The sequence below is a fragment of the Equus przewalskii genome, chromosome 21, assembly GCF_037783145.1.
Source record: "Equus przewalskii isolate Varuska chromosome 21, EquPr2, whole genome shotgun sequence".
Classification (NCBI taxonomy): Eukaryota; Metazoa; Chordata; class Mammalia; order Perissodactyla; family Equidae; genus Equus; species Equus przewalskii.
Window position 1 is genome coordinate 20,013,726 of NC_091851.1, and position 23,926 is coordinate 20,037,651.

The following is a 23,926-nucleotide window of genomic DNA, read 5'->3' on the forward strand; positions in this document are numbered from 1 at the left end:
TTTTACCTAAGAGAAATGAAAACATTTGTCCATACAAGGACTTGCACATAAAGGTTTATAAAGCTTTATTTGTAATAGTCCCAACTGGAAACAACCCAAATGTCTATCAAGAGATGAAGGCACAAACAAATTTTGCTATGTTCATAAAATGAATACTACTCAGCAATAAAAAGAAATGAACTATTGATATATACAACACGGATGAAACTCAAAAAAATAATTATGCTGAGCAAAAGAAGCTAGACAAAAAAAGCACATACTGTATAATTCCATTTATACAAAACTCTAGAAAACGCAAACAAATCTATAACGACAGAAAGCAGATCCATGGTCGCCTGAGGATGGAGGTAAGGGGATAGAGGGAGAGATTCCAAGGGTGCGTAAGAAACTTTTGGGGAAGGATATGGTCACTATCTCAACTGTGCTGATCATTTCATCAGCGTATACATACGTCAAAACTTTTCAAATTGTATACTTTATGCACATTTTATTGCATATCAATTATACATCACAAAGTTAATTTAAAAATAAAGAATAAAGAAAAACACATAAATAGCTCATTTATTAACAGAAAACTCATAAGAGAAATTTAACAATCCTTGGAACTGAGAGATAATGAAAATATGAGATATGGAAATGTGAGATACAGGAAAAGTAGTATTTTAAGGAAATGTCATAGCCTTAAATGATTATATTAGTAAAGAAGAAGGCTAAGAATTAATGAGCTAAGCATCCAGCTTAAGAAGTTAGAAAAGAACAACAAAATAAACCCAATAAAAGAAGAAGGGAGATAATAAAGATAAATGCAGAATGAATGTAGTGCAAAACAAACACATTAGAAAAAGACTGAAAAAGCTAAAAGTTAGTTTTTAGAAAAAGACTAATAAAAAACAAATTGTTGTTGGAACTTATCAAGGAGAAAGATAGGATACAAACAATTAATATCAAGAATGGAAAAGGCTCACGGCTAAAGATACAGTGGAGATCAAAAAGATAAGAGAACACCATGAACAACTTTACGGAAACAAATCTGAAAACTTAGGTACGACGTACAAATTCCTTAAAAAATATAACTCACCAAAACAGAGTAAAAAATACATAGAAGGCCTAAATAGTTCTATGACCACTAAAAAATTGAATCAATGGTTTAAAAATTTTCTCCTCCTCATTCCCCAAAACTCAAGGTAAATTATAACAAATTTTCAAGCAACAAATCATTCCGAACTCATCCAAACTCATTCAGCAAATAGTCAAAGAAAGGATACGCTCCACCTAATTATCTGAGGCTGGTATGCCACTGATTGTCAAACTCATACTAGGACATTATAAGAAGAGAAAATTACAAGTCAATTACTGTTGAACATAAATGCAAAAACTCTAAACACATTATTAACAGAGCAAATCCTGCAGCATATAAAGAAGATAGTAAATCATCAAGTTAGGTTTATACCAGGAGAAATTCAGTATTAGAAAATCTATTAATGAAATTCAGTACATTAATAGTTTAAAGGAGAAAAACTATATGGTCAACTCAATATATGTGGAGAAAAGCAACACGTGAAATTCAATATCTATTCATGATTTAAAAAACCCAACAACCCAAAAATGTTACCAAACTTTTAACCTGATGATATATAGCTACCAAATAGCTACAATTAACAACGGTTGTAATGGTGAAACACTGGAAGCATTGTCTCTAAAATCGAAAACATGACAAGAATGCCCATTACCACTGTTTATAGCCAAGGCCGTAGTTGACGTTCTAGTCAGTGCAACAGAGCAAGAAAAAAACAACATAAGGATTGGATAGGAAAAACAAAACAGTCATCGTTTGCGTAAGATGGCCGTCTATATAGTAAAAAACAAAACAAAACAAGTCTAAAGACAAAGATCCACATGTAAATATCAATTGCATTTCTCTTTACTATCAATAAACAGAAAACATAACAAAAGATATAATTTACAACAGCAACAAAATATAAATTGTACCTAGAAATAAGCTACCCATACCACATATCAGAATGGCTCATTTCCTCACCCCTTCAAGTCTTTCCTCAAACTCCACCTTCTCAATCTTGCCTACTGTGACCACTCCATTTAAAATTGCACCTCCTTCAACTCCAAATTCCTGCTCAGTTTTATTTTTTTCTATTTTTTCCACTTATCACCTTCTAACATACTTATAATTATTTTTTATTGCCCACTCTCATGTCTTTTCCCTCCATGAGTATAGATATTTTTGTCTGTTTTGTTTATTCTGGTATTTCTGGATCCTAGAACAGTGCCTCGTACATACTAGATGCTCAATAAATATTGACTAAATGAATGAAAACAATAAGTGTAGGTGGCCTTTATTGAGAAAATTATAAAACTTTATTGAAAGGCATTAAAGAAGATCTATATTAATGGAGAAACACACTATATTTGTGGATAGGAAGACTCAGTAGCAAGAAGATGTAAATTCTCCTCCAAATTGACATATAAGTTAATTGTAAGATTAATCAAAATCCCCAAAGATATGTGTGTGTGTGTGTAACTTTATAAGTGAATTCTAAAATTTATATGGAAAGACAAAATGCCAAAATGCCAGTCCTCCCTTGAAGAACAAGAGAAGGTGGGAGACTTGCTCTACACACTTGTCTATATCATTATTACAAAGCTATAGTCATTAAAACAATGTGATGCTAGCACAAGAATCATCGACAGACCAAAGGAATAAAAACAAAGATTCTAGAATCAGACCCACAAAATAGAAGGAAACTCGATTTGGGACATAGATGGTACCGCAGTTTGGTGGGAAAGGATGAACTAAATAATTAATAGTGGAATAATTAGTGATATATAAGTAAAAATAATTACATTGATTCCTTAATTCACACCATGCCCCCAAATTAGTTCCACATGGATTACAAACCTAAATGTAAAAGAGAAAAACTATGAAACCTTTAGAAGAAAATATAGGAGAATATCTTTGACTTGGCATAGGGAAAGATTTCTTTCTTCCTTTTTTTAAAGATTGGCACCTGGGCTAACAACTGTTGCCAATCTTTTTTTTTTCTGCTTTATCTCCCCCAACCCTTCCCCCCGCCCCCATACACAGTTGTATATCTTAGTTGCATGTCCTTCTAGTTGTGGGATGTGGGACACCACCTCAACGTGGCCTGAGGGGTGCCGTGTCCGCGCCCGGGATCCGAACCCTGGGCCGCCGCAGCGGAGCGCGCGAACTTAACCACTCGGCCACGGAGCCGGCCCCGGGAAAGATTTCTTAAATAAAACACAGAGTAAAGACCATGAGGAAAATACTGATAAATTCAACTCCATTGAGATGCTTGAAATATACTTCCTTGACAAAGGATCAGTATCTAGGGTCTACAAGAACCATTAACATCAATATGAAAAAACCCAAACAATTCAAAAAGAAAAGTGGGCAAAAGACTTCAGCAACTACTTAACAGAAGTAATACAAAACCCAATAAACAAATAAAAAGATGTTTAAGTTCACTAGTAATCAGAAAAATGCAAATTAAGTCCACCACAAAATTCTGTGTACACCCACTAAACCGGCAAATATTAAGAAGTTTGACATATTAAGCATTGGTGAGGATGTGGAACAACAGGAACTTGGTCAGTGTGGGCAGGGTGTTCCTCAGCACAATCACCTTGGGAAACAGCTGGACATTGACTCATAAAGTTGACCATGAGCATACCCTACGACCTGGCAACTCCAATCCTAGGTCTATAGCCTAACGAACTCTGGTACCTACTCACATTAGGAGAGACAAACAAGAATGGTTACAGCACCTTTGCTTACCGCAGCAAAAATGCGATACAATAAACTACAGCTAAATACAGCAACAGAGAAAAATCTGAGAAATATAACGCAGAATTGAAAAAGAACATTTTAGAAGACTACTACAAGGTGATATCACTTTTGCCGAGTTAAACAGAAGCACAACTAAACAACCTATTGTTTAAGATTACCTAATCTGTGGTAAAGTATTTTTTAAAAAGAAAGGCCATGATAAACACACAGCTCAATTTACTTACTACCTTTAGGGGAGGGGTAGGCGGTGATATGGGACCGGGAAGGAACATAGAGGTGGCTTCAGTGGAATTTTTAATGTTCTAAGTTTGTTGGTAGGTTCATAGCACTACATTGATTATTATGCTTCATAATTTCTATTTTGCTATATTTTTCTTTTGTATGTATCATATTGGACATCATAATGAAATTTTTTCAAATGCATCAATATTTAAATGTAAACAATGAAGCCATAAAAGTACTAGAAGAAACCACAGGATAAATTTTTAAAAATAATCTTGGCATGAGAAAGGCCTTTCTAAATATAATAAAAATCCAGAGTACTTAAAAGATAGAGGAATTGGGCAAGTGTCACCCTAAGAAAAGTTAAAAGACAACAACCAACTAGGAAAAAATAAGTACAACTCATGACAAACATCTAATTCCCTTAATACAAATATACTCCTACAAATCAGTAAAAGCCAATCCTTTACAGAAAAACAAAGGATATGAACAGATACTTTACAGAAAAGGAAATACAAACAGACTTTAAATTCATGAAAATGTGCTCAACCTCAGTGTAAGAGAAATGGAATTCACTGGGATATCACAGTTCATTTATATGATGGAGAAAGACAAAAAATAATTATAGCACCCATTGCTTGTTGCAGTCATTTCTCAACCTTGAGATCGTTTGTCTTCACTCTTTAAAGATTTCACTCCTGGAACACTATATGTGCTTTTGAACATTGGTCCTGTCATAATTCTTGGTGATTTCAATATCAACATAGATAGATAATTCTTCCAACACATTCTCCTCTCCAGTCCTTGAGCACCTCTCCTCCTATGACCTTGGCCACCCTCCCTTGGCCACACATTACTAATAAATTCCTGAATAAGCCTGCCTACAAGCAACCTACTCTCTAACCACCTTCTAACCTTCAGCTCAACCCTCTTCTAGTCTCTCAACTCCAATAATTCTTTGGTCCCATCAGAATCTGCGTTCCGTTCATCCTGCCTTCTCTTCACCCTCCCATATTCCTCTCCTTACCTAGCTTAAATTCCTGGTTCTATTTTTGTAAACACCCCTTGCATGCACTTTGCACACTCTTGCCCTCTCATGTTTCATTGTACTTACCTGGCAAACTCCGAAATCTGGTTATATGCCACCACTCTGTGCCTGCATCTGTGCAGCTCTGCACGGTCAAAGAAAGCCCTCACTTTAAATTTATGACCACAAACCTCAGGCAGGTCCTTAGCGCTGCCTGGCAATCACACAAGCTTTCCATGGCCTATTCACCCTCCTGGACAACTATCTCATGCCCTAGTGTCTGCCTCTCCATCCTCATCCTCAACTGCTGACCTTGTTTCTTATTGCACTGAGAAAACAAAGCATTCAGAAGAGAATGTCTGCAAGCTCCTACATTGGAGATACCCATTTACACACTTTGTGTCCAGGTTCTCTGTCTTCCCTGCTGTTTCCTTGGATAAACATCTATGCTCCCAGCTAAAATCAGTCCCGTGCATGAGATCCCGTGCCCTTTGCTCACTAAAGGACATGCTTTTAGCAATTCTCCCTTCTATCTCTTGCATCATCATTTTCCCAGTTCTGACTGCGTTTTTCTCATCAGCATATGAAGAAGCTATCTTTTTTCTTGGTCTTACACCATGCTCCAGCCACCACTATATTTCTTTGACCCCTTTTCGAGCAAAACTCCAGAGTCCCTCTAGTCATTTCTCTAATCTCTCTTCTCCTGTCCTGTCTCAGACATACTCCTATAAGACTCCTGGCCCTACAATCCACTGAACTAGCTCTTGTTGAGGTCACCAATGTCCCCGCGTTGCTAAATCTAACAGCCAATTCTTAGTCTTCTTATCACATGCATGAGCAGCATTTGATGCAGTTGACTATTGCCTCCTTTGGGGAATATTTTCTTATCTAGGCCTCCAGGACACTTCACTCCTCTGATTTCCCTCTTACTTCACTGGCTGTTCCTTCTCATTCTCCTTTGCTGGTTCCACATCTCCATGACTTCTAAACACTAGACACCCCAGGATTCAGTCCTTGAACCTCTTCTATGTTTAATAACACTCATGCCCTTGATGATTTCTTCATTCAAGTTTATATCTGTAGCCTGGACCTTTCCCTTGAGATCTATACTCATGGTTTTAGCTGCTTTTTCAACATCCCTACCTGGATGTTTAGTAAGCACTTTAAACAAAACATGCCCCAAACCAAACTCCTGATCAACCTCCTCCCAAACCAGCTCCTCCCTCTTCTTAATAAACAGCAACTCCATCCTCCTAAGTTGCTCAGGCCAGAAAACTTAGAGATGTCTTTATTTTTCTTTTCTAACATCTGTTGCAAATCTTCCTTTTTTCCCCCTTATTCTTCTCCCCAAAGCCCCTCGGTACATAGTTGTATATTCTAGTTACAGGTCCTTATAGTTGTGCTGTGTGGGACGCCACCTCCACATGGCTTGGTGAGTGGTGCTAGGTCTGCGCCCAGGATCTGAACTGGAGAAATCCTGGGCCGCCGAAGTGGAGTACATGAATTTAACCACTTGGCCACGGGGCTGGTCCCCTTTGACGATGTCTTTGACTTCTCTTTCTGTCACTTTGCTTCTCCTTCCATAACAAACCCTGTGAGTCCTGCCTATGAAATATATCTAGAATCCAGCCACTTCTGACAGCCTCCTCTCTAACATCCCTTGTCTCAGCCTCTGTCATCTCTCTTCTAGATAGTTGGAACGGCTTCCTAACTCATCTCCTTGCTTCCACCCTTTCCTCCTACAAGTCCTCTTCAACACAGGAGCTAGAGTGATCTTGCTAAAATGTAAATCAGGGCATACCCCTTTGCTCAAAACTCCCCAATGGCTTCCATGTCATTCAGAATAAAAGCCCAAGTCTTTACAATAGTCTACATGCAGCCTACAAGGCCCTGCACCATCGTGCCTCCCTCCTGCCTCATCCATTAGTTCTCTGACATCATGCCCTCTTACTGTCCTCTCACTCCAATCACCTGGGCCTTCTCACTGTTCCTTAAACACACCAGGTACACGCCTGCTGAGAACATTCTTGCCCCAAATTCATACATGGCTCACTCCCTTCTTTCTTCAGGTCTTGGCTCAAATGTCATCTTATCAGTGAGGCTTTCCTTAAATCTTCTACATTGCAACATCCCCTTCCTGGGGACTCTCTGATCTTCCGCGATGGCTTTCTTTTTCTCCTTAGCCTTTATCACCAACGAACATGTCACACTTTTTACTCATTCAGGTAGTTTATGTCTCTCTCCTCTGCTAGATTGTAAGCCCATGAACACAAGGCTTTTTGTCTGTTTTGGTCACTGCTTAATCCACAGCATATAGAAGAGACCCTGGCATGGGGAAGATGTTAAAAAATTATTTGTTGAATGAATAAACAACATACTCAATTGGCCAGAGTGTGTGGAACAGGCATTCTCAAAATTGATGGTATGAATGTTAATTGGTATAATCTCTACAGAAGGTAAACTGGCAATAACTATCAAAATTACAAATGCATATATCTTTTGACCCAGCAATTCTACTTCTAGTAACATCTTTCATATAAATTCCTATATGTGCAAAATGACACATGGACAAAATAATTCACTGCAGCATATTTTATCCCTGAAAATGAATGAAAACAGCCAAAATGTCCAGCAATAGAGACTATTTAAAGAAATTACAGTCCATCCATACAATGGAATATTTTGCAGTGGCAAAAAGGAATAAGGAGACTTCCTGTGTCCTGACATAAGCTCCTAGATAGACGTTTTTTAGAGAAAAAGAAAGGTGCTAAAAAGTACATTTAGTATGCCAACAATTTTATAAAAATAGAAGGAAAGGCACAAAAAGAATATATATCTGTATTTTCTTGTCTATGCACAGGCTATCTCAGGAAGGACATTCAAGAAACTGCTAACAGTCGCTGCTTATGTGGAGGGCAATGGATGGGTCAGAGGCAGAGGTGGTCGACTTTGCTGTAAACCCTTTCAAACTTTTTGAATCCCTGCACCTTGTGAATGTTTTATCTATTCAAAGGAGAATAAGGTAGAGTTTATGTTCCAATCTGGAATGATCTCTAAGATATATTGTCACAAATAAAATAAAGAGAACGTACAAAAAAGTGTGTACAGTGTGCTATACCAGGGGTGGGGGAAGGCTTCCTTCTCATTATTTCCTCTTTGGTATCTTTTGAATTTTGTACCTTATATATGCATTTCCTATTCAAAAAGAAATAAAATAACTTCAAAAGATCATGGTGGGAGAAAGCGTTTTCAATGCACCATCTTGACAGTCCTAAGACTGCAACCTGCCAAGCATTTCCCTAGTTTTCAAACGAAGGGAACAAACGTTCAGAAAAGTCAAGCCAAACAGCACAGAGGTGGCGCCAGGACCAGAAGCGAGCTTTCGCTGCCAGGTCCCCGCCAGCCCTCCATCCTCTGCAGCCTCTCTCTGGGCACCGGTTCACTTCCCACTCCCTGACCCCACCCCACCCCACTCCACCCCGCCCAATCCCCTGCCCTTCCCGGGCCCCTTCTGTCGGAGAACACAGCTCCTAACTCCAGCCTCAGAGAGTCTGCCACCAGGGGCTTTACTCAGGGAGCCATGGCTGGCTGGCGGCTCCCTAGTGTCTGACAGTTTCTCTCTCTGCTGGGAGCCACAAACATGGGGGCGGGGGGTGGGGCGGGCAGCTCCGCTCCTCCCTGGAGCCACCACCAGTGCTCTGTGACTGAGGCCAACCGCCCTGGCCTTGCAGCTCCCAGGCCCCCTCCCCAAGCCTGTACCTGTCAATAATGACGGGGTCTGAGGGCGTCTCATTCCGGTTGCCACAGCTCTTCCGGTCACAGCACCGGCTGGAGGAAGATGAGGAGGGAGTGAAGGAGAAGGAGATTATGGAGAGTGTGTGTGTGTGTGTGTGTGTGTGTGTGTGTGTGTGTGTGTAGCTCTGGGGTGAGGATGCTGATGTCCTGTCTCTTGGTATGGAGTCCGTGGGCCAGAAGGGCTCACTCCCAGAGGTCTGGGAGAGGAAGGCAGTGACGGTCCCTTGCGGGGACCTGGAGAGCCCAGCCCTGGGGATAAGGTTGGCCAGGAAACCCTGGTCCCAAAGGCATGATGCTCCTGGAGGATGCAGGAAAGGGCAGGCTGCTGGCCACCTACAGGGTCTCTCTCTCTGTACACTTTTTATACATATAGAAAACGGCTCAAATTGTAAGCATGCAGCTCATGAATTATTGAAAAGTGAACCCACCCATGTAACCAGTACCAGACCAAGAAATATCATGTGACCATTGCCCCAGAAGCCCCCTCGAGCCCCCTCCTTGTCACTGCCCTTCCCGAAGGTAGCTACTGTCCCAACCAGATTTTTGAACACTACTGCCTTTTCCGGGCATGAGGAACTGCTTCTGGGGACCCTGTCTCCCCGGCATCTCCTGGGGATACCTTGCCTAGAAATGCCATGCTCTCAGATAATGGGGAAAGGGAGCCAAGGGCTGTGTTCCCTCCACCCAACCCAGGATGCCGCCTTGAGGTTCACTAGCAGGCAGCGGAGTTTCCTCCCTCCTGTTTCAGAGCTACTCTAGGAGGCCCAGGCCCTGCCCCCATCTCCCCAGCTGGCCCTCCCCAGAGCTTTATTAGTTAAGCTTCCCAGTAGCAGCAGGAGGCCTCTCTTACAAAAACACTTGGAGAAGCCACATAAACAGTCCAGGCTAATGGGGCCTCAAGGACCCTCTCCTCAGCCAGCACTGTGCCCAGGGGCCTTCCTCCTCCCTGCTTGCCTCCCGACCAGGCTTCCCCGGGGAGCAGCAGGGAGGGGGGTGGTGGCAGCAGGAGGAGGCAGGGCCTGGTGGGAGTCCTTGGCAACCTCTTGGCCAAGGGACATGGTGCAAGTGACCCAGCTCTTCTTACCTGCACATGATCTCGTGGGTGAGCAGCACTCGGCACATTTCGGGGTTCTTGTCCTGCCCCTCATAGATGATGGCCTGGGGAGGGGGAAGTTCACAGCTCGGGGGAAGTTCACAGCTCAGGGCAAGACGGCTTCTCTTAAGTCCAAGTGTAAGGGGAAGAGATGGGCCCTGCCCCCAGGGAAGATCAGGCCCTCCAACTTGCTTTGGGGTGCCCAGGAGTGCAAAGCAGGAGCTGGGAGACTGGCTCCCCAAACCAGGACCAGCACCAGGGTGGGCAAGAGTGGCATGAGGTCTACAGATGCTGTTTGTCCACAGGCAGCTCTTTCCACATCCAGCTTTGCTTGGGGCCAGGGAGGCCCCCAGAACACAAGGACCAAGGCCAGGCTGCCAGCGGGGTAGCACACTTCTGTCTCCACTGTTCCCATGCCCCTAGTTCACCTCTGCCTCCTGCTCACAAGCATTGTCCCTCTAGGCTATCCCCGTCAGCTAATCAGCCTCTCTCCCCATGCCTCACCTCCCCAGCCCAGGCCAGCTTCTCTCCCTTGGACTGTTGGATCAGCCTCTCCACCAGTCCCCCAGCCTCCACTCTGCCCTGAAGCAAGGAGGGAGCTTCCTAAACTGCAAATCTGGCTTCCCTTTTGATAACCCCCTGGGCCTCCCAGCCATCCCTCATTCTCGTGGGGTCCCTCTCTCTCTGGACTTCCTCCCGCCCCTTCCACACTTGTCCCCCACACAATCCCACTTTCCCACTGCCTGGTCTTCCTGCCACACCACGGCGACCACAGGCTTTCTAGAAACAACACATTTCTTCTTCTGCCCTGGGATTGGGTAGAAGCTGCCGGAAGATCTTGCGTGGGTGGGAAAGCCCAAGTCCCCACCTTGCATTCGGGCTGCTGATGGGCCCATTTGAGAGCCAGCCCCCTCCTTCCCAGCAAGTACAACTTCTCTGAAAAGCCCTGAGATGGGGCCCTGCCTCTGCAGAATCCATTAGGGCTTATTCAGCTTTCAGTCTCCCTGAGCACCTTACATTGGCCTCTGAGCCTCCTTCCCGTGACCTTCCACATCAGCAAGGTGTGGGGGTCTGCAGTAGAAGCTCTTGGGCCCCACCCCCCGCCAGTCCCCTTGACTGGACCCGTGCACCCATCCCCCAGCTGCAGTTAGTGTTGGCTGCTAAGGACTTTCTCTTGAGAACTGCTCTCAGCAGATAGGAGCTGCCTCCCTTGAAAATGTCCGGAAGGTTATATTCTCCCCTTGGGAGTGATCCCCAGCCACAGACTGACTGATACGAGGTACAGAATCCTGACCTCCTTGCCTCAAGGTGGGACAGCTCTAACACCATTCCTTCTCCAGAGCTCCCTATGGATCAGGCTGAGGTTAGGCTCCAACTGAGACCCCATCCTTACTGAGCATGCCCTGCCCTGTCCCACTTCCCTCCCTCCCCTTCTCCTGAGGCCCCTCTCCCTGTCTCCCCAATAAACCTCATGCACCTAAATCCCCATCTAGGCTGGGCTTCTAGGAAACTCGACCTAAGACAGGGTCTTTATACAAATATTTTCCTTTTTTAGACCAGAGGGCAAGTGTCACACATCCTCTTATGGTAGGCGGGGTGAGAACTGGGGGAGCTAGTGGACCAGTGGGGATGATGGCACCAGGAAGACGAGGGCAGGGGCAAGGATGCTAGCTCAGACCATGGAGCAGACAGGCCTGAGAGGAGGGTGGGACAGGCCTGAGCATGCCCTGGACTGGCTTACCTGCTTGGACATGGAGTCGATGAGCCGCACATACAGGTCCTGCTCTGTCCGAAGTCCTAAAGGTGGGAAAGTGGAGAGGGCTGGTTGTATGGGGAGCACATGTGGCCTCTGATGACTGGACCACACTCCACATCTTCTCCTCTGGAGCCAGGGGTCTCCTCAGCTCTGATAGTGGGGCTTTATGTCACTTGGTGCTGTGGTGCCCATTGGGCAGTGGGCTTCACTCACCATTGTTATATACCAGCCGGAGGCGGTAATGGATCCCATTGTTGGTCTTTTCAGCCCCAGGCTCCTGCAGGGACAAAATGGGGAGGATGCTTGGTGTTCCCAGGGATCCTCCAGCCACCCCCGCCCAACACTCCTCCCTAACCCCACCCTCTCTCCTTCCATCCCATCCATTCCCTTCCCCCCTTCTCCACTCCTCCACCATCTATCCACTCATCTGCCCCAGTGGGAGGGGGGTCCCTGAAGCCCTCCTGCCCCACCCCAGGCTCCATCCCAGCGAGCCCACGGGCCTCTCACTCGGTCTTTTTCCACAAAGTCGATGAAGGCTGTGCGTTCCACCTCCACAGGCTGCCCCTGCCGGTCGTACATGGCCAGTACGAAGTGGAAGAAGTTGGATTTCCTGAGGTTGGAGGGGGGCTGCTTCTCAAAATGTGCTCGTGCCAGGCCTATGCCACTGTGGGGAGGAAAGGAGCTGGAGAACCACCAACGTGCCCTCTGGCGAGAAAGACCCCATCGCCTCTGACCAGAAAGGTGGGCTGGACAGGACTTGGCTCTGACATGTCAAGAGTTTGGGCAACAAGTCAAATTAGATGGGCCCATTCCATCCTTCTCAGGGCCATCTCAGTTCCAGACAGAGGCCTCCTGGGACCAAGGTCACCCAAGTCTGCTCCCTTGGGAACAAGTGGCACAGCAGGTGGAAACAGAGGCATCCCTGCCAGGATCCCTCCCAGCTTTTCCCCAGGCCCCACATTTTGAAAGGCCGATCTCCAAAATCAAATGTACAAACAGCCCATCTTACTGACCAGAGGCTCCTGTGACTGCCCTTTAGGGCATCAAGAGGCAACTGGGGGGGTCTGGAACAAATATCTCGCTGTATGCAGCGCGCGGCTGTGTACACGAGCCTGTGGCGTTGCCTGGGAGATGACGATGCCCAACAGACTCTCTGAGACATCAAACTGGCTCAGGGCCACTAGTCTGCTCAGCCTGGACCCTGGGCCATGGCTGAAGGCAGGGGATGCCCTCTCTAAGTAGAGGGATCTGCCTCTACACTTTGGGAAAGACAGCCACTAGCTCCCCTGAGCAGGAGGACCTTCTGGTCTGGCCTTGCCCAGGGCTTTCTCCTGGCTCATCAGAAACGATTCCCAGAAGCAAGGCTAGGGCAAGAGAAGGAGGAGAAGAGCCAAGGCCCTATTCACCAAATCTTTCCTGACCCTCAGTGATACACCAAGCGCTGGACACAAGGCACCTAGTGGGGCCGGAGTCAAATATCTGGAAAGGGAGGGAAGACGCATACAGAGAGCTGTAACACAAGACGAAGTGGTGGGGGCCTCCAAAAGATATTACTACAGAAAAAACTATAGAAGCAAAGGAAGAAGAAATGAAGTCTTTCTGTGAGAGATGAGGGGAAGACCTCATGGAGGTGGTGGCTTTTTCCCCAATCCTTGAGGAATGGATAGGAGCTCAGCAGGTGTGAGCAGGCAAAGGGCAGAACAAACAGCATAAGAAATAGCTGTAGGTGTGACCTACAGCTGGACCACAGATTTCAAAAAGGGAAGTGAGGAGAGAAAAGGTTGCATGTGAAGTATCAGACTATACAGGGACACGAAAACCAAAGTTTAGACCGTCTTCCCTGGGTCAAGTTCCTCCAAAGTGTGTCCCTTAGATCTCTCATAGCCCCACATCCTCCCTCTACAGTAAAGTGCTATGGCCACAATTGCTAGGAAATGCGGCTTCCTAGCACCCATGAGTGTATGAGCGGGGCCCTGAGACACCCTCCAGGAGTGGACCCTGCTTGACCTCGCTCAGGCAAGTGTTCCCCATGTGTGGTAGCCAGCCTCCAAGATGGTCCCCGGGATCCCTGCCTCCTGGCATTCATGCCCTTGAGTAGTCTCTTCCCATAATGTACAAGGGTTGATCTATGTAGTCAATAGAATATGGCAAAAGCAATAGCATATCATTTCCAAGATTAGGTCATAGAAGACATTGTGGCTTCTGCCTTGTTGTCTGTCATGGAAGCTGGCTGCCATGTTGTGAGAACACTCAAGCAGCCCTACGGAAGGACCACATGGAGAAGAACTGAGGCCTCCTGCCAATAGCCAGCACTAATTTGCCAGCTGTGTGAGTGTGCCACCTTGGAAGAAGCTCCACCAGCCCCAGTCAAGCCTTGAGATGACTGCAGCCATGGCTATCATCTTGATTGTAGCCTCATAAGAAACCCTGAGCCAGAACCACCCAGTGGTGCTGCTCCGTGACTTCTGACTCTCAGAAACTGTATGAGATAATGAATGTCTGTTGTTTTACACTGCTGAGTTTGGGGGTAATTTTTATGTGGCAGCACATAACTAACACCCCATGCTTACTTGATTACAGAGCTCTTTTGTTGAGGGACATAGTTTGGGAAACAGGACTAAAGGCCAGCAGAAGGTTCTGAAGCCAGGCAGGGGTTAGAAGATGCTGCAGGCGGGGAGGACATAGGGTGGTGAAAAAGTGGGAGGCTGTTGCAGCGATGCAGAGAGGATGAGGATGTTGGAACTGCCTTGAGAGCCATTCAGGCCAGAGTCCCATCATGGACGTGCCACTGTGACAATATCTGCCATATTCATTACTACTTAATAGTTTTCTTCGTATAATTTTACATCAATTGACACTTGTTTCATGTGAACCTATAATATCTGGATGTCATGGGCTTGAAAGGCTTGTTGTGTTTTTACTCATACAGATTACAGTAAATATATAAACAATAAAATGAAAATTGTTCCTTCTCCTGAAAGTCTGCTTCGGATCCTCAGTGGTGTATGTGAAATGCTGATCTCAGAGGCACAAGTGATGGGTCTTGCTTGTCCCTGATCACGATGAGGAGAGGGGCCACCAACACCTTCTCTTTCCCACCAAAGGTTCTTTCTACACATGTTCCCTTCTCCAGGGACATCCATCCTCCGTCCATCCTTCCTCCTCTTCCCTCCCTGTCAGGTTACAGTCCTTTCAAGTCCAGGCCTTGACCCTCCCGCTTCCCATTTGCTGAGACAGGGAGGCCTGAAGAGGGCTTTGATCACAGCAGGTCCCTGATTACTGTTGATGAATATGCTAATGAGGCAGCAACTTTGACTCCTCCCTCCTGCCCCCAGGATCAGCTTAGAGGGGAAGAGAAACTCTCAGGGACAGGTTCCAGAACCACCTCAGGGAGGAGAAGGCCAGAAGGGGGCCAGCTTGTAGTACTATCCCAGATCACTCTGCCCTTTATTCTGCCACCAAGCCCAGGAAAGGTGCCTGGAAGGCTCTCAGACAGCAAGGATGGAGGGTATAGAGAATGAAAGAGGCTTTAATAGGAGAGGTGGATGCTGAGCAATAACACAATCCCCTAGACTACTCAACATACCCTTTCTACACACGTGCCCGCACTTTCAGGCCAAGAGTCCATCAATGCTGCTGAGCTTCCTCTCTCACCCATCCCTCTTGGCACATATCAGTCAGTCCTGGGTCCCGGCTGCCTGCTGTTCCCACCAGGCTCCTGAGGACCAGACCTGGGAAGTCTGGCCTAATCCCCAGGTCAAGCTCCCTTCACAGGGCTTGCCCTCCACACTGGAGGGGATTTCCAGGGAGAGAGGTCAGGGGATCCAGGGAGGGGAAAGGTAGCAGGCACCCCTGCCTGGGTCTGTGGACCAGTATCCAGTGCTGCCAGCTCAGGGGCATGGAGGGGGTCACACTGCCTCCCAGGCCTGTGCCCTACTCTGCAGTGGGGTCAGGCTCATTTCCACTTCCCCTGAGGCAGCTCAGCATCACCTTCCTTCCCCACCTTGCTTAGTGGGTCTGAGGCACAATCATCCTCCTAGGCTCACACCCATCCAAGCAAAGCAATGGGACAGAGGTGGCTAGTTTATGGCTCCGGAACAAGATCGCTATCATGAACAACAGAACAATATGAGTGACAGCCCCAGCCCCCTGCAGACCAGGAGAGGATTGCAGAATGGCCAAGACCCCTGCTGGGCACACCAGGGCTGCTCCTAGTCTGTGAATGTCTCCAGTTTACCCAGTTCATACCCCTGCCGGACATGTGAGAAGAGCAAGGTGAACTGAGAAAAGCTTTAGCTTTAAAGACGTTCTAGTATTTCTCGTGAACAAGAGACAGAGGATGACAGAAGGATCAGCACATCAGCAAGAGCCCAGAGGCGGGTCCTTCTCCTGGTTCCCCCAGACAGCTACCCTCAATGTGCAGTAGGTGACCAGTGACATCCCTGGATGGAACTGCAAGCCCCAAAGGGGGAGTCCTGAAGCGGGGAGAGGAGACTTTTCCTCTTCTCCCCTTGGGAACAGCTGATGCTCTTGTAATGAGTAAACAAACCCAGATTAAAGAACAGAAAGAAAGAAACATAGAGATCCGCTCAAACTACTCAGGAGGTAGACACAGAGGGTGCCCAGAGGTCTGGGAGCCCCTGCTGGGCGCACCTGGGTGCGCATGTATGGGATGCAGGAGGGAGGTGGGGCACTGTCTGCTCTCACACTAGCTTAGAGACTGAGAGGTGCAGATGAAGGCCAACGTGTCTGATTCTGTGGTCTCCAAAGTGGGGTTGCCCAAGACGACCACTGGGGTGTGGGGAGAAACTGCGAAGATGTCTACTGATATGAATCCTTATCTAAAAGAAAGAAGGGAAGCAAGATGAGAGCCCCTGAAGTCTGGAGAGGCAAGGGTTTTATTTGGATTTCCCCAGAAACAGACCCAGAGACAAAGATTCAAATGCAAACAGCTTATGTGGGAGGTGATTCCAGGAAACACTAGTGGGGATGGGAAGGGAGAGAGAAGGAAAAAGGAAAGGCAATCCATGAAGGGTGCATTATCAACAAGTTACCACTGTGGGCAACGGCAGCTCAGTCCCACGGGGAGCTCTGGAAAGAGTCTAGGACATGTGCTTCAGAGTGATCCCCGCAGAGGGCTGGGGAGGGAGCTGGGGTATCCGTCCACCAGCTCCGGTCAGTCATTGGTTCAGGGAGTGACTTCTGGGGCTTCATTTCTCAGGTACTTCTGGCCTGTGTGCAAGTGGGCAGAGCAGGCTCTGGCAGCCTAAGAAAGTCTTAGGAAGCAGATGCCGGCAGGGGAAGCAGGCCCTTGGAGCCCTGAGGGGATAAGGGCGGGGCACCAACTCCCAGCCATCCAGAGGCCTGTGGTGTGATGGAAGCCAGCACAGCTGCAGCCCAGGGCCTGAGTGCAGCTTGGCAGATATACATAAGAACTGCCTCACCTGGTACACGGATTGCTGGAGCCTATAATTCAGAAACATCTCATTCACTTAGCATCATTAGTGCAAAAAGTATGCCACATAAGCGCCTTTTTCAGATAAATGCAGCTGAGAGATGAAAACAGCCACATTAACCACTTTTGTAAGACTCCAAAATGAATTACACATCTCTTCGCTTTCTTAAAAAGATTGTTTTCAACAAAATGTTCAAAATACTTTCCTATCAACTCCGGAGTGTGATAAGGCGGTGAAGCATTTGCTCCTGTACCAAAGAACCCGGATGTGGGAGGAGAAAGTGCTCATTTTCATATTTCCACCATGGCTCACTCGCCCCCTTCCCACCTTTTGTTCTGAAATAGCCCAAAAGTTCAATGAGACTGTGACAGAAAAGCTTCGGTTTGCACAGCTACCTTTTTGGTTGGGGGACACCTGCCTTGTAACAAACATGGGTGTGCAAGGGCCTCCTGAGGACTGTGCTGGGAATCCAGGTGAAAGATGACACCAAGGACACCCTGACCTTCACAGCTTGGGCTGTTCAGGTGGCCTGTGCTCCAGAGAACAGAGGGATGCATGTGGGGACATGCTGGGGCTGCAGAGTTGTCTGGCTGCTATTGCTGGGGCCACCCAGTGGGTCCCTGAAGATGCTCCTTTGCGAGGCTGAGCAGGATGCCCCAGGGCCCTTCTCGTGGGAACCCCTGGACCCTACCACTGCTGTCTATTGGACACAACGCCTCCCTCATGGTCTCTGCTCTCTACTCAGAAGCCCACTTGTAGCTCCTTACATCCTTGACTACACGCTTATTATAAATACGAGCAATTTCAAAGAAGCATGCCAAATGCCACAGAGGACAGTAGCCGAGGCCAGAGCTTTGGCCTCCCCCAGAGGCACCCCCAGGGCTTCTACTTCCCCTTGCCCCCCACCAAATCCTAACTTTTGCCCATCTTGACACCCCAAGGTTCTGAGCAGTGCCTTGGCTTGGGCCTGAACGGTCTTGGAGGCTGAGATGCTGGGGAAATGGGGACAAGCCCTGAGGTCATCAGCAATGGGAGAAGCTCCTTGTTGACCCTCCCAGGAGGTGAAAAGAGCAAAAATTGTGTCTGCTGCATCTCACCCCTGTCTCAGATTTTCCTAAAGTCTCTGCTAAATCCAGCTCTTCTTTTCCCCATGCAGGCATGGCTGCATCAGTCTCCTCTTCCTTTCCTCTGCCTCCAGTCTTCCCACTGGCCCCCGTTCTCCCTGCGGGCATCCCCTTGGCCCCCGGGACTGCTGATCATCATCAAGCTGGGCCTGGCATTCCTGGCCCCAGTCAAGATCTATTGGCCCAGGCTGGCCCAGCCTGACATGCCCAGAGCCTGGCTGTGCCAGAGACCAGGAAAGATAAAAGCAGCATCTCACGGGGGCACACCCATCTCAACAACGCAGCTGCCCAGAACCGGTGTCCAGAGGGGGCTGTCAGAGAGGAGGCTTTGGGGCTGCTTCATATCCTGATCCCACGGCCCCAGCAGCGACTCTGCTCATCTGCCCCACAAAATTGTCTCAGCCACCAAAATGTGTGTGTGTGGGGTCTCACTAGCCAGCTCTCCCACTCTTCCTCTTGCCCTCAATTCTACCTACAGACTGCCCACCCTGCTTCTCTCTGCCTACCCCCTCGCCACCCACCCACAGGCCTGCCTGCCAGGTCCCAGGCTGAGGAGCAGCTATTAATTATTAAAGCAAACAAAAGCATTTCCTAGCAGGGAGGCGAGCCTGCAGCTGCTTACAGGAAAGGCAGCCCCAGCTGGCTTCCCTCTCAAGGCCCTGTTAGTGCACTGGGACCAGCTCAAGGGGGAGGGCTGGCCTGGGTCCTCCAGGGGTCTCCCTAGGCTGGGAATCCCACCAGTAGGAGACGAGAGCTGCTTCTGGGCTGAGCACCCTAGCAAGAGGACATGGGTCCACAGGGAGGTCCGGGGAAGGTGGGCTGGGGCTGGGATATGGGTCTCAGAGATAAAGTCCTGCTGGCCCAGGTAGGGACAGTCACGGCTTGGCCAGGGGCTCTGTGTAGAGTTCCCTACTGGGGAGACCCAGCCAGCCTTTGCACCAGCCTCCCGTTCCCTGGTGCCTTCAGTGTAAGGGTATGCAGCCCCTCTTTTCTACCTACTCCTTCTTTTGCTCAGAACTTTCCTTCCTGTTGGCAGAACCTCCCTCACTGATCTGAGCAGGCCCTGGGCCTTCTCCTCCTCCTCCACCTTCTGTAAAACCTTGGCATGGTAAAGCTGGGGAGCAGCAGCTGCTCAGTACCTGGTTCCTGGGGTCGGGTAGGCCCTGGAGCCCACCAACGTGGAAAGGGGAGCCCAACAGACAGGGATTCAGAAACCTTCTGACATGCACTCCTGCTTCCCTGAGCAGCCACTCATTGCCCCTCTACTGACTGCTCGAGTTTGTCCTGGTGCTGTGGTAACAAGGATGAATGAGCTATCATCCTTGCCTTAAAGGAAGGCACAGGCTGGCAGGGCAAGGAAGCTCGGGACAGGCAAGGCTCAGCTGACTCTGGCCTGTGGCAAGCATCCTTGGACAGCACTACAAACCATTCCCCTGGGCAGGGTGGGAGGGCACAGAGAGAGACAGTGCTGGGTGGGGCGGGTCCCGGGGGCTGCAAGGCTTTATTCAGTGGGTGTGTGGGTGCTGGGAGTAGAAGAACTGTTTCAAGAGAAACAACTAATTCTCCAACATTGCTGGATGTCAAGTATCATACAGAGGCTGGAAGGAAGTTCTGGGTCTGACTGTCATGGGCCTTGAATGCCGAATATCCGGGAGGAAATGGGGATCACTGAAGTTTTTAATCGGTGAGGGATAGGATCAGAGAAGAGTTCTTTGGAAATATTGCTGTGGTCCCAGTGCATGGCAGATGGTTTTGGGGAGTGCCCAGAGGCTGGGGCTGGGGCAGTGGGGCTAGGATGCTGAGGTGGTCACCTTGTGTAGGTTAACCTTCAAGCCAGGAAGGAAAGCGGTGGAGGGTAAGGGTGTGTCACTGTTAAAGGTTGGCTATGGGCACTGAGATTAGGAGTAGGACTCAAAGGGAACATCCAGAAGCCTTGACTACCTGGTAGCTGTGGGGCAAAGGCAAGGAAGGCATCAAAGACAACTGCCTTGGGTGGGGGTGCTCCTGGGTAAGTTTCTCACAGATGAGAGGGAGAGAAACCAGGCAGAGGATGAAGAGAGAGGTGGGGACAGGAAAGGCATTTTTGTTTTGGGAGGGGAAGACATGAGCAGAGAACTGACTGAGGATCAAGATACAAATGGGAGAGATGATGGGCCTCCTCGGCAAGAATGAGGAAAAAGGATTAGCCTGCTCACCTCTGGAAGGAGGCAGCCCAGAGCCAACCAAACGGGGGGTGGGGGTTCCCAGCCTGTGTCCTGAGATGGAGAAGTCTCCAGACTTGGAGATAAGCAGCCCAGGCCTGAAGAAATGCTCCTCTTCCAACTGGAGAAGCCTTCTGAGTTCCAGTGATGTGGCCCTGGGGACTCAGACTGGACACCCCAGCCCCACTCAAGATCCCCTGCATGTGGATCCCACAACACTGCTGGTGGCCCGATCCTCTGGGAGGAGCTTCATCCCCACACTTTCTGCACCCACACAGGCGACAAGGACACTGCCTCATTCACATCTGCTTCCGCCTCATCAAATCTGCTGGCTTGGGGCAGGGACACAGGGGAGGGTCGGAGACAAATAAGAACCTTAAATCCCAGAGGCCCCACTGGAACTCCCCACCCAACCTTACAAGGAGCTCTCACCACTGTGGTAGAGAAAAAGATGGGGTGCGTTAAGAAATTACCCATCTCAAGTTAAATTAAAAAAATGAACCAACAGAAAAACAGGCAGGATAGAGAACAGTATGCATAGCACAAGAAAAAACATGTTAACGGGAAGAAAGATGGAAGGAAATACACTAAAATGTTGACAGTAGTTGTATTAGAGAGGTGGAGTTTTGTTTTCTATTTTCCAATTTTCCTGGAATATAGTTACTTTATGAGTAAAACTTATGTAGGTTGATTCACAGGCAAGACCCCTTCTCTTCCTGAAGAGGTGAGCTGCAGCGAGAGCCCCCAGTGCTCCCTCCTGACAGTCATGGAAGGACAGGACCTCGAAAACACCAGCTCAGTTTGCATGTGAAACAAGGTATGTGTTTGCTAAGGGGTGAGATTGGGGTTGGACTATGAGTGGTGTCCCCTGAACAGGACTGAGGATGTGAATGTGTGACCCGGGTGCCACACCTGGTCTGCCCTGGCATCCGGCCACTAGAATCCCTTCAGGCTGCTAGACAAGCAGCTGCTCAGACCTCTGGGAAGCTCAGCTCCCACTGCCCCAGCTGTCTGCAGAGGCAGCACCTCCCTAGTCCCAACCACTGAGAACTCCTGGGAGGATGTCTCAACCTCCCCCCCATGCTCACAACTTGGGGATCAAAAAGCCTGGGGCCCAGGTGTTGTGGGGGGCAGATCAACAAACCTTTAAACTTCGTTTCCAAATCTGAGAGTCCACCCACCACGAGCCCCCTCCCCAGACTCCTTTAAAGGAACCAGAGGAGATGGGCGTGGATGCTGGGTTCCCAGGAAGCCCTGCTTCCCACAGGACCCACCAGAGAAACACCTTGAGGAGGGGCGGAACCTGAAGGGCCCTGCCCATTCTCAGCCCCAATCATTCCAGCCAAGCCGACTGCCCACCTCTTCTCTTCCCCACTCTTCAGCCCCCAGCCGCTTCACTTCCCCAGCTTTGCACACCCCCATCCTCCAACTCTGAGGGGCGTGGGAAAGCAGAAAGGGGGCTGGCTTTCGTGCCTTTCCTGGCAGAGAGCCGCGGAATTGGACAAGGAGAGGTACGGGGACTGCCCAGGAAGGAGGGGTTGGCCCTCCCTTGACGGCTGGTGCCTGTGGGACATGGCTCAGGGACTTCGGCAGCCAGGATGCCTCCTCCTCCTCTAGAGCCATGGACGGCGGAGCCCGTGAGCTACAGCGAGAAATCAGAGCCCGGACAGTCCGGACTGGAGACAGAAGCCCCGCCCCGGCCCGCCCCATATCCTCAGGGGGAAGCACAGGCGCTCGGGGCAGGGCGGGCGGGAGAGCTTGCCGGGACTGTCCAGAGTTAGGGCTCCCTCTACCCCTCGCCCCAGCAGCTCAGCAAGAGGAGGGAAGGCGGCGCGGAGCCGTCCAACCCGAGCGCGCCGGGTCCGGTCCGAGCGCTTACCTCTGCGCCGCGGTGCTGGCGTCCAGGATGCCCGCTCCCTGCATCCAGGAGCGCACCGAGCCCAGACCGGCGGGCAGCAGCGGCTCCTCCTTCAGGTTGAGCCCGCCGCGGGGCAGAGCGTCCTGCGCAGGGAACATAAGGGCGCGCAGTCGGTGGGCGCCCTCCCCGCCGGGGATCCGGTACCGCTGAGGCTGCGGGCGTCTCAGCTCCGCGGGACCCGACGGCACCGGGCGCCTCCAGGAGCGCCGCGCACTCCGCGTCCCGGCAGCTCAGTGCGCGCTAGCCTCTTGGGCGCTCCCTCGGAGAAAGCGGGTCCGCGAGCGCCGGCGCTGTCCCCTCCCCTCCCGGGGCGCGGGGCGGGGAGATGGAGGGATTCCCCCGCGGCCTGAGCGCCAGCGGGCGGACTGCGAGCGGGGCGGGGAGGGCGGGAGCGGAGCCGGCTCCCGGTCCGCGCGGAGGCGCCCCAGAGGCGCGCTCTGGCGGCTGCCCAGGGCCGCGGTCGTCGGAGGGGGGGCCCGAGCGCCCCGGGAGCTGCCTCCGGCAAGGCGGGGGCGCGGGGCTGCCCGCCCTTTCCCCCTCGCCGCCCCCACCTCCCGCCCGCCCGCGGCGCCGGCGCGGGGCGCTGATTACCATCCGGGAGGCGGAGGCGGCGGGCGCGGAGCTCGGCGGCGGCGGCGGCGGCGACAGGGGCGGCAGCGGCGGTAGGAGCAGCAGCAGCCGCGCGTCCCGGGGAAAGGCAGGGGCAGCGCCGGGCCAGCAGACGCCGCCGCCGCCAGCGCCCCGCGTGCCCCGGCGCCCCGGCCCTGCCGCAGCCCCGGGCGGCAGCACCTGGAGCAGCAGCAGCAGCAGCCCGGCCGACTCCCCCCGGGGCCCGGTTCCCGCGCCGCCCCGCCGCGGCCGCCGCCGACCGCCGCTCCCCGGGGCCTGGCCGCGGGCCCGGGCCATCCCGCCGCCGCCGCCGCTCCCGGGGGAGCGGGAGCCGAAGGGAGGGAGCGCGGGCGGGAGGAGGGATGGCGGGAGCGGGCGGGCCCAGGGGACTGGGGGCCGGGGGAGGCGGGGGCGGGGCGGCGCGGCCGGCCGAGGGGCGGCCAGGGACGTGACATCATCGGGGGAGGAGCGGCCGGGCCCGGGCCGCCGCGGCGGGGCGGACCCTGGCGAGTCGGTCGCTGGGGCTGGGGGCTGCGGCCTGAGCGAGGCCGCGGGAAGGAACAGGAGGGACCAGCGGGGCCGGGGAGGCCTGGGCCGGGAGCAGACGGGGATGCGCAGCGGGGGAGCCCGGCTAAAGCTCAGAAACCTCCACCGCCTCCGGGTCGCCACAGGACGAAGCTCCGGCTTCTTCTCGGCCTCATCTCCCTCTCCCATGTACCCGCCGTCCTCTCCCCGCCGACGCCCTGTTCCCGCAATTGCTGCTCATTTTGCAAGCTTTTACTCTTGATGTTCTTTGCTCGCCCCGGCGGCCCTCCCGCATTTCTCCTGGCGATCTTGACCTCGGTTTAACCTCAGCCTAGGACTCACACCTCTCTCTCTTAGACTGGGCCCCGGACTTGCTG

At 50.5% G+C, this 23,926-nt stretch overlaps 1 protein-coding gene across 4 annotated transcripts in view; it reads right to left on the reverse strand.

Annotated features, from left to right (window-relative positions):
• Positions 1-23,415, reverse strand: part of EBF4 (EBF family member 4) — a 64,934-nt gene extending 41,519 nt beyond the window's left edge. For 2 of the 4 annotated variants that reach the window (XR_011530745.1, XR_011530746.1), the window contains exons 1-7: positions 23,007-23,415; positions 22,377-22,498; positions 12,224-12,380; positions 11,930-11,993; positions 11,702-11,757; positions 9,952-10,025; positions 8,832-8,900 (exon numbers count right to left, since the gene is read on the reverse strand). Coding sequence is in view for 1 of the 4 variants with exons in the window: in XM_070587984.1 (XP_070444085.1) it covers positions 8,832-8,900; positions 9,952-10,025; positions 11,702-11,757; positions 11,930-11,993; positions 12,224-12,380; positions 22,377-22,498; positions 23,007-23,321 (857 nt within the window). In the remaining 3 variants the exon portion in view is untranslated. Of the gene's footprint in view, positions 1-8,831; positions 8,901-9,951; positions 10,026-11,701; positions 11,758-11,929; positions 11,994-12,223; positions 12,381-22,376; positions 22,529-23,006 lie in introns of those variants that run through there. The other 2 variants (XM_070587984.1, XR_011530747.1) reach the window with 2 other exon arrangements.
• Between the last annotated feature and the right edge of the window lie 511 nt (positions 23,416-23,926).